This window comes from Nematolebias whitei, chromosome 18, assembly GCF_014905685.2.
Source record: "Nematolebias whitei isolate Nwh7 chromosome 18, NemWhi1, whole genome shotgun sequence".
Classification (NCBI taxonomy): domain Eukaryota; kingdom Metazoa; phylum Chordata; class Actinopteri; order Cyprinodontiformes; family Rivulidae; genus Nematolebias; species Nematolebias whitei.
Genome location: NC_056515.1, coordinates 23224136 through 23233397, shown reverse-complemented (window position 1 = coordinate 23233397; position 9262 = coordinate 23224136). Strand labels below are relative to the sequence as shown.

General features: G+C 38.1%; 1 protein-coding gene across 1 annotated transcript in view; it reads left to right on the top strand.

Annotated features, from left to right (window-relative positions):
- Positions 1-9262, top strand: part of kcnt1a (potassium sodium-activated channel subfamily T member 1a) — a 43491-nt gene that overhangs the window by 12761 nt on the left and 21468 nt on the right. The window contains exons 3-10 of the mRNA XM_037692246.1: positions 1782-1861; positions 2064-2211; positions 4559-4606; positions 5197-5245; positions 5445-5504; positions 5856-5930; positions 8354-8437; positions 8734-8828. Of these exons, the coding sequence (XP_037548174.1) occupies positions 1782-1861; positions 2064-2211; positions 4559-4606; positions 5197-5245; positions 5445-5504; positions 5856-5930; positions 8354-8437; positions 8734-8828 (639 nt within the window). The remainder of the gene's footprint in view (positions 1-1781; positions 1862-2063; positions 2212-4558; positions 4607-5196; positions 5246-5444; positions 5505-5855; positions 5931-8353; positions 8438-8733; positions 8829-9262) is intronic.

Sequence of the window (9262 nt, the reverse complement as noted above, 5' to 3'; positions counted from 1 at the left end):
TATATATATATATATATATACCTCTTTGACCATATGACAGTGAGTGTTTATAGGTGCTGCAGTGCTGGAGAGGTCCATGTTCCTGCAGCAGCATCAGTTTGGGTTATTCCTATCATGTTGCTGTGGCAACAGGCCCGCACATGAGAGAGGAAGAGAGAGAGGAAGAAAGATGGTATAAAACTCTAAAAATATTCCCATTCCTCAAAAGAAATAATCAGTTAAGCTGCTCTGTTTCTTGATTTCTAGTTCTGATTTTTTTCTCATTAAAATAAATATATAGATAGCTATAATACATTTTCAAATCCATACACAGTGAGCTTATTTTTTAGAGCTGCACTGAGGAGCTTTTGTCAACAAGCTGCAGGAATTAAGACTCGCTGCACTTTGCAGCTAAGTGATCTGCACGATGGATCCGGAGACCATCATCCACACCTGGGTCAGTCCCTCTGTGGGGGCGTGGAGGTCGGATGCTCTTGGTAGTGACACCGGGCAGAGGTAGGGCCACACAAAGAAGTTTGTCTCTTCGTGTTTTGATTTTGATTGTGGTGAACTTTTCCATTTCTTAAGAATGGACAAAATATGGATTTGGCTGATGGAAAAAGGAAAAAGAAGCGCTCTTTCTGTTTTTTGCATATGTAAGTTTCTCATGGGTAGTGGAGGTTTAGTTCCACTAGTAGATATTTTTGTTACATTTTAAATGTAAAAGAACATTCATGATTTCATCGTTTGAACTTTTTGCATTAAAAAAGTCACTTTTTTTGTTATTGTGGGGGATTTTTGTTAAAATCAAATCTTTTTATTTCTATAAAGGTTTTAAACAGAATGAAATTTGAAGGACTTATTAATACCTAGAACGCCATTGTGACCACAATATGAATGAAGTCATACCACTTCAACCTGTAATTTTTACATCAGGTCATTGAATGTACCATTATGCACATATGTACATGCGTGGGAAGAGCAGTGAGACAGACAAGCAGACAAATAGGCCTCTCAGAATGTGACAAGCAGCTCTCTGTTGAAGTGTTTTCTCCAGAACTCACCTCTGCTTCGCTACATGACCAGATGTTACAGCTGTTCACAGATCTCACAGCAGCGGTTTTCTCTGTCGCTCCTCTGCGTTTCATCTTTCTGAATCCGTCGTGGAGTTTCAAAACACAACAGCCCACGTTTCTCTCACCTTCTAATCATGATCTCTTCAAACAGAAGCCAAAATATAAGGTTAATGAAGCAGCAGAAACAGCAGCACATCTTCTGAAGCTTCTTCCAAATCTACCTTTGCTAATTTCACTTCATAGGGGCATTACCTTGAAGATTTATAGTGTGTAGAATTTGACAAAAGGATAACCTGATTTTGTTTGTTTTTTTAATTCATTCTTAATTGGTCCACATTGGATTATAGCTTCTGGCATCAATATAACTAATACACTTTATGGTTTACTATAAGAATGCCGAGGTATTGACAAGTCATGAGGGTGTAGTCGCTTAATAAAATAATTTCATAATTCCCATTGCCTCTTCTGGCTAAATCTCATATTGTAAAAGCTGATCTTTGATGGTTCTGGTTCAAGCTGTGCAGCATGCAGTTTTCCTCTCAATAGCCGTCTTGTAATTGGGAAGAAAATAAGAGATAATTGCTTATGACTCTCCTCAGACAGATGATTAGATAAACCGCTAATGAATATTCAGACTGTATTACCGACTCTATTTTAAAAACATCTGTGTGGATTTGATCAGCTTGTTTTACTGAGTCCTGTGTGACAGCTCTTGTTTCTTGTCAGGGTGCAGGTTGAGTTTTACGTGAACGAAAACACCTTCAAGGAGCGTCTGAAGCTTTTCTTCATTAAAAACCAAAGATCAAGTAAGTGCACGGTGCATCAGTGCTTCTGAAAGGATGACAAAGTCAAAGAATAAGCCATTAAGCTGCTAATAATGAAACCCAGATGGATGTTGAAAAACACAAGAACTGTGTTAAAACCACATCCGCACAAATGTTGTACAGTCACGCTTGTTTGTGCATCGATGTGAAATAACTTAAATCCCTCCTCTCATTTTGTCTCCAGGCCTACGGATTCGTGTGTTTAACTTCTGCCTGAAGCTGCTCACCTGCCTGCTGTACATCATCAGAGTGATGACGGACAGACCTGGGCAGAGCGCCGGCGGCAGCCACAGCAACGCGCAACAAAACACTCCGAACGGCAACAACAAATGGTTTGTTGGTGCAACGCAAATGAAATGTGAAGCTGAGTGCTTTATCACACAGACAACTGTACAACAAACATGAAACAATACTAGTGGAACGCTAACGAGCTGCACTGACATGATGGAATCAACTAGTTAAAGTACATTAAAACAAGGAACAGCTAGAACAGCTGGTTGTTCATTTAAAAAAAAAAAAGAACATTTACATCTGGTAATAATTACGCATTGAATGAAAGCAACCTTACAGCATTTACAAAGAACTGTGTGTAAATTAGTTCAAGTATAAAGAGTGCAACCTTGTTTTTAACATGAAAGTTGTCAATCTGTTGAAAATATACATTAAAAGCACTGACTTTTCAGTAACACTTTACAATGAGGTACACAAAAATTGATTAACTACTAGGGAATGCCTCAGGAATGAATCATGAACAAATCAGGAGGTAATAACCAGTACTTACTGGGGAACACACAGCCTAGCCTTATTAGGAGACTACTGGTTAGTTACCTTGTAAATAAAGAGGAAGTAATCAAGAACTAATGGGTAGTTAACCTGTACTTACTGGGTAATAGAGTTGCATTCGAGCCCAAAAAGTCTGACTTGACCTGGCCCCAGCCCGTAGCCATCATTTCTGAACCCCACCCCACCCGACGAATTAACAGTAATTACAGGTCCGAACCCAAAAATCTCCCTGATATTTTTAATTAAGCTTTGACTGCTTATTAAGGGTCGGCGGACTCTTGTGGCTAAGGGGTCAGAAGATCAATGCTGAAGGGGGTTTGTCCTTTCATGGCCATCAAAGTGCATTAAATCACTGCTTCTGCCTGCATTCAGCATTATTCAGACATGGACCCTGCTCTGACATGTTGGATATTTTGGGATCTCACCTTTTGGGTCATCGGCCACGCGCGTCTGCTGAGTGCAGCGGCTGAATGAACATCCATTTGGGCTTTAATGGATTGCTACCTGGCAGTATAGTCCCATCTGAAGCGTAACAGAAATGTTTACCTCTTTCAAGACTGGTCAGCTCGCGGTCAAATGGCCGTGTTCGGCTGGTGATGGTAAGCCATGTTGCCATATAACTGGATATTCCGCGAGTGTCCATGACTCAATCAAAAGCTCGTCATCGGCCCGGCCCGCACATTAATCACATTATTATGGTCCGGCCTGACCCGGACCGGGCTGGGCTCTGGTTTCGGGTTAGAAATGACAGCTCTACTGGGAAACACACAGCCAAGCCTTATTAGGAGACTAATGGTTTGTTACCACAGAAACAGAGGAGAAATTATCCATGTGAGTTCTGAATAAACCCTACACCAGTGAGGTCACAGCTCGTTATTGTCAAAAACCTGTTTCCTATTGCCACTGATTAGCAATTTCATAATCTTATGCTGCTGTCATCTTAACTATGTCTGACTATCACTTACTGAGTACCAAATCAATGAATGGCTATTATTTTGTCCATTGATGTAGTGAAGCATCATACCAAGTACTTACTGAGGAACCAGTCATTGTTTAATCACAACCTGACTTTTACCTACTGTTAGCTCCTGATTTGTTCCTCTTTGGTTTACTTGTTAACTACCCATTCTTGATTAGTTCCTCTTGATTTACAACATAACTAACCAGTAGTCCCCTAATAAGGCTTGGCTGTTTGTTCTCCAATAAGTACTGGTTAACTACCCATTAACTCCTGATTTGTTCCTGAGGTGTTCTCTAATCAAATGTTGTGTACCTTATTGCAAAGTGTTACCAAATCATTTTATACATCTTATTTGACCACAACCAAAAGGCAAGAGGGAAGACAACGTCATTGCATGCGAGTTTGTTTGTTTGTTAGAAAAAAATCTCGTGAACCACAGGACAAATTTGAAATAAACTTGCAGAAACTAATCAAGGAACATGCAACTTGAACTGATTGGCTTTTTGGAGTCAACCCAAACACAAGAATGGCTTTAAGTCTGTCGGTTCTTCAAATATGGACCTAAAATTAATGTGGCTGTTCTTGAGTCATTCACATCTATTTAACATCACATGAAATTGTTTATTTACTTTTTTTTAAGTTATTTTAAAATGCTGTCATTTCTTTTCATAAGATGATGTTAGTTTAATACTCTGAAAGAAGGTGGGCAATATACATAACCTCAGTGAATGCTAGAGCTTCGGTTTAAAGCAGGTGTTTAACAAAGTTACCATATTGAGTGTAAAGTTGAGAAACTATATAATTGTGCATGAATATTAAAGAGTCTAATGTATTAACCTTTCTGACCTGCCAAACTCCAGATCTTTATATATATATTCATGAAGGCTTTTTTCTTCTTTTGATTTCTATTCTTCACCTTGATTGCTGCTTTTCAGCGTTGACTGCTTGTGGAACGGATCGGTGCAGGACAGAGAAATTAACTGGTAGGCAGCAGAAGATGTGATTACCATGAACATAATGAATTTATCTCATTTCTGCCACTTTTGTTTAAATCAGTTGTTTCTTGTTGTGAAGACTTGTGGAAGACACATGCTCAGCACTTTTATCTCAACTCATATTTGTATGTACTTCTGCTGTGACCTGTGAAGGTATTTATTGTTGCCCACTGCCATGAAAAGTGAGCAATCATGTAATTGCTTATGCATATGTGTGGATGTGTTTGTATGTCTGTTAGCAAAATATCTCATGAACTATTCATTAGATTTTAATCTGAAAGTTAACATTGTATGTATATCAACAACTGATCCAATGCAAGATGGTTGCCACAGCTAATCAAACTTTCTAAACACAAAAATTATTATTAAAACAGTCTTTTTTTTATAGATATTGTGATAAATTTTGGCGTGACAGTAGCTGAGAGTCATCCACATCATAGAATTAAAGCACTAATGGATCACACAATATCTTTAAAACGTTGGCATGTAAAGCAGCAGGTGATATGCATATATTCAAGAAATGCTTGTTTTACTCTGAAACATAAATGAAGAGTTTTTGTATGTCCTCTCTCTGTTAGGGAGTTGATCTTCTGGGTGGACAGGAAGGCTCCAGTGTGGGCCATTCAAGTGAGTCTAAACAAAATTACAGGAATAATAATTACACAAACCTGAATCTGTGATTTGACTTAATATCTACTTAAGCTGAAGCATAAATGCTTCAGACTAAAATTTTTTGAAAAAACCTAATTGTTTTCCCAGAGAATAGTTTCTGATCTGTAGTTGTAAGTAATTTAAATGTTACGGATTGTTTTTCCTGTTTGTGCAGGTGATCGTGGCCATCATTAGCTTCCTGGAGACAATGCTATTAATGTATTTGAGCTACAAGGTAAGACTGATTTACAATTAACACAAAAAAAATCACATCACCCTCTAACATGATTAATGCATTCTGCACAACTGAAAGCTTGTGAAGCATTAGACTGACAATCCATAAGTGGTGTAATTAGCCAAGTCATTTGTCACAGAAACATTAAGAATCAATGGTAATTACAGGATGTGGTTGAGCTGAGGCAGTAAGTGGTTGGTGAAGGCTACTTACAGTAATATATTATATAAATTGTATTTGTATTTACACATATATATATGAAGGTATCTGTGCTCTGACCCACAGTTTGTGTCCACTGTTGTGTCCTTTCAGCAAAAGCATGACAACGGCTGAACACGTTTTTGCTTTCAGGGTAACATTTGGGAGCAGATGTTTCAGGTGTCATTTCTACTGGAGATGATCAACACAGTTCCCTTCATTATAACCGTAAGTTCCATATACTGTATTTTCCAGCGTATAAGTCACAGTTTTTTTGCATAGATTTGTCAGTCCAGCGACTTATAGAAGCTTTTTTTACATATTCGTAACGCAATTTTTGACTGACGCTTTAAATTTCTAAGAACTGCAACAACGAGTCCTCCCTTGCACGCTCGCTTCACTCAGCTGGTGAAGGCAGAGGAATGCTGGAGAGTAGGGATGTGCTGTATGGCATAAAATTCATATCCCGATATCAGTTGTGATGGGTAGCCATAACGATATATATCAGGATATGTTTTTGGTATAAAACTTGCAATAGGAATGAAACAAAAAAACATATGGTGTCCTTTTGCCATAATTTATTTTAAAAACTGCTATACCATAATATAATCTCAATCAAGAAAATTCCACTACTAGGTCCCAAGAGTTTTAAATAAAAAAACAAATCAAGTATTAGGTTTCTTTCTTGTAGTGCAAAACAGTACAAAAGATATCAAATGGAGTTTTAGTAGTATGTTTTAAACAAAAGAATATGTTGTTAACTCAACATTTTCCAGTCTTCTCACTTAATAAATGAACTGCAATAGAGCAGCATTTCACATATAAAAAAGTGCACACTGAAAACACTTAACCCTCCAGTGGGCGTCTCCTTCCGCTTTAAGGAGAGCTGACACAAAATGGCGACCAGTTTCCTCTGTGATTTTGAACAGAGAGGGTCTCGCAGTAAAATCACACAACACAGTGTTCTTTTCACAGATCAGAGACAAGGTTTAACCTTTTTTATTTAGCACAATTGCACTCTCTAAAGCTGACCAAGTCTTACTTTAACTTTTGACAGAACACAGCGTTTTGCGCATGTGTCTGAATACATCAACAGTACGGTAAGCCAGCCGCAGTTAGCTTGTAACTTTGCTACTTAGCTCTCGAAGAAAATAGACTTTAACACCATTTACGCACAGTTTTCAACTCAAAAAATTTAACGATTAAATCTGACAACTCTGTTTTTACATCAGACACAGCATTACTGCAGTTAGCCGGTAGAAGACAGAGCTCTATCATAGGCTAAATGTCTATCGTTTCTACCGTGTACCGCATATATTGCACATTCCTACTGGAGAGCTAGCGGCTCCGGCTGCGATGGATGGATGGATGGATGGATGGATGGATGGATGGATGGATGGATGGATGGATGGATGGATGGCCCAGACGAAATGAAGCTGTTTTGACCATTAAATAAACACATAATAAATGTGACTTATACGCTGGAATATACGGTAGTTGGTTTGTTACCGTGTTGTAGTTTTAATTTGCAGCCTTTACAGGAATAACACTAATTTTGTCTAAATGTGTTAATCCCTGCTCGTGGACATGGAAAACTGTTCTCTCTAGGGGAGTGCTCATAATGACAGACGTACATTTGTTGTTAATGCATTTATACATTGCTATGAATAAACTGTGCATGGATTTTTTTACGACATCACCACTAACAAAACATATATGTGTTTCATGTATCAGAACATATCAACATCCTGAACATGCAGGGACAAAAAATAAATGTGATTATCCCAGTCTTATAAAAAAAAAAACTTGTTGGGCAGCTGGTGATAGTGTTGAAGCAGGAAAACTGGATAGAGTCAGGATCTGTGATTCATCTCTAAAGCCGACTGAAACGTGAGGACTCAGGGTTGAAACTTGGGATTTGATCCCACTAAAGATTTGCTGTGGTGTCAAGTGCTAACAGAAAGCTGTTAAACCACACAGTTCATTACAACGGAGCAACAGAGGCTCGATCTATTGTGTGACCAGTATTTGTGCATCATTTACTGGGAGGAAGAAGTGGTGGCAGGATTCAAAAAGAGAAGAGGGGAAAGCACCATGGCAACTGTTTCTCTTCTTTCTTTTTTGAAATAATACTTGCCTTCTTAAAAAAAAACGTGCACACTGCCAACAAACAATAACTGTTTTAAGGACTGACCTGAACTGTTGTTCACTTCAGCTTCAAATTCCCCAAATCACAAAACAATTGCACAGCTATTGCATGATGAATCTAACGAGGCAACAACTTCAAAACAAGTCTGATTGATGCATTCTCCAAGCTGTACACAAGAAATGATGTTAACATCCTTGTGCTTATTAACAAAGACTTTCAGAGGTCTTGAGGAGTTCATGCTTTACTTCTGAGAGGTTTTCTTTTAGCTTTGTCTAAGCATAATAACTGCTGTATTTTCTCTATAATTGCAGTAGTTTTAGTATCGGTGCAGTAGCACCATATGTGAACTGCAGCCATTAAAATGATTAAAAAGCTCCACTGTGTTATATAGGCAGGTAAATGTGCATTTAGACCAAACGAGAAACATTTAAACAAGCGAACGTTACATTTGCTCATGTGCAGTTTTCATTGTCAATAAAAAACCGTCTACCTTTATTTTCAGATCTTCTGGCCTTCGATAAGGAACATCTTCATCCCTGTGTTCCTCAACTGCTGGCTGGCAAAATGTGCTTTGGAGAACATGATTGTGAGTGGAAGCCATATCTTTTTGTTTTGTTTGTTTGTTTTTTTACAAATCAGCAGCCCTGACAGCAGCATCTTCTTTTTTTTCCTGCTGTTTGTGTGCATGAAGAAAAGTGTGCACTAAGAGATTTCCTCTTTTGTTCGCATCGTTTCTACCGTGTTGTGCTAAAATGCTGCAGAATGGATGTTTTTTTTTCAGAGCAAAGTTATTTTGTATGGGGCGAGCTTAATGTGTTCAAGCATGCGTGTCATTAACTTTTCACCTTCAAAATGAAATCTTTGTTGCTCCTTCTGGTGCAGAACGACGTTCACAGAGCAATCCAGAGGACCAACTCCGCCATGTTCAACCAGGTCCTCATTCTAATCTGCACCCTGCTCTGCCTCGTTTTCACCGGGTGAGGCTGACTTCTCAAACTTCTTTAATTTTTGTTTATAAAACCATACTTTAGTACAGATTACTAAAGACTATTAGTTTATTAGTCCATGGATATAGAAAATGTGTATCTAATACTAAAAACGACAGAGAGATTTAGTAGGAGAGGAAAAACAGAGTGATGAGTTTGCACACGATGAACTTGTATAATCAGAGACCGTTTGTTATTTTGTTAAAAGGTCAAATAGGCATGGAAAAATGTGACATTTCTCAGCAGACAATTTTCTAATATTACAATAATAGGGAGCAAATGTTCTGAGTCTAAGCGGGAAAGCTTTTTTCACATTTCATCTCAAGGAATCGAGAATACTCATGTCTAACTACTAAAAATCTGTTTCCATATTTCTTGTACCATCTTACATGATTATTTTCAGGAATTTTCAAGGAAGAATTAAA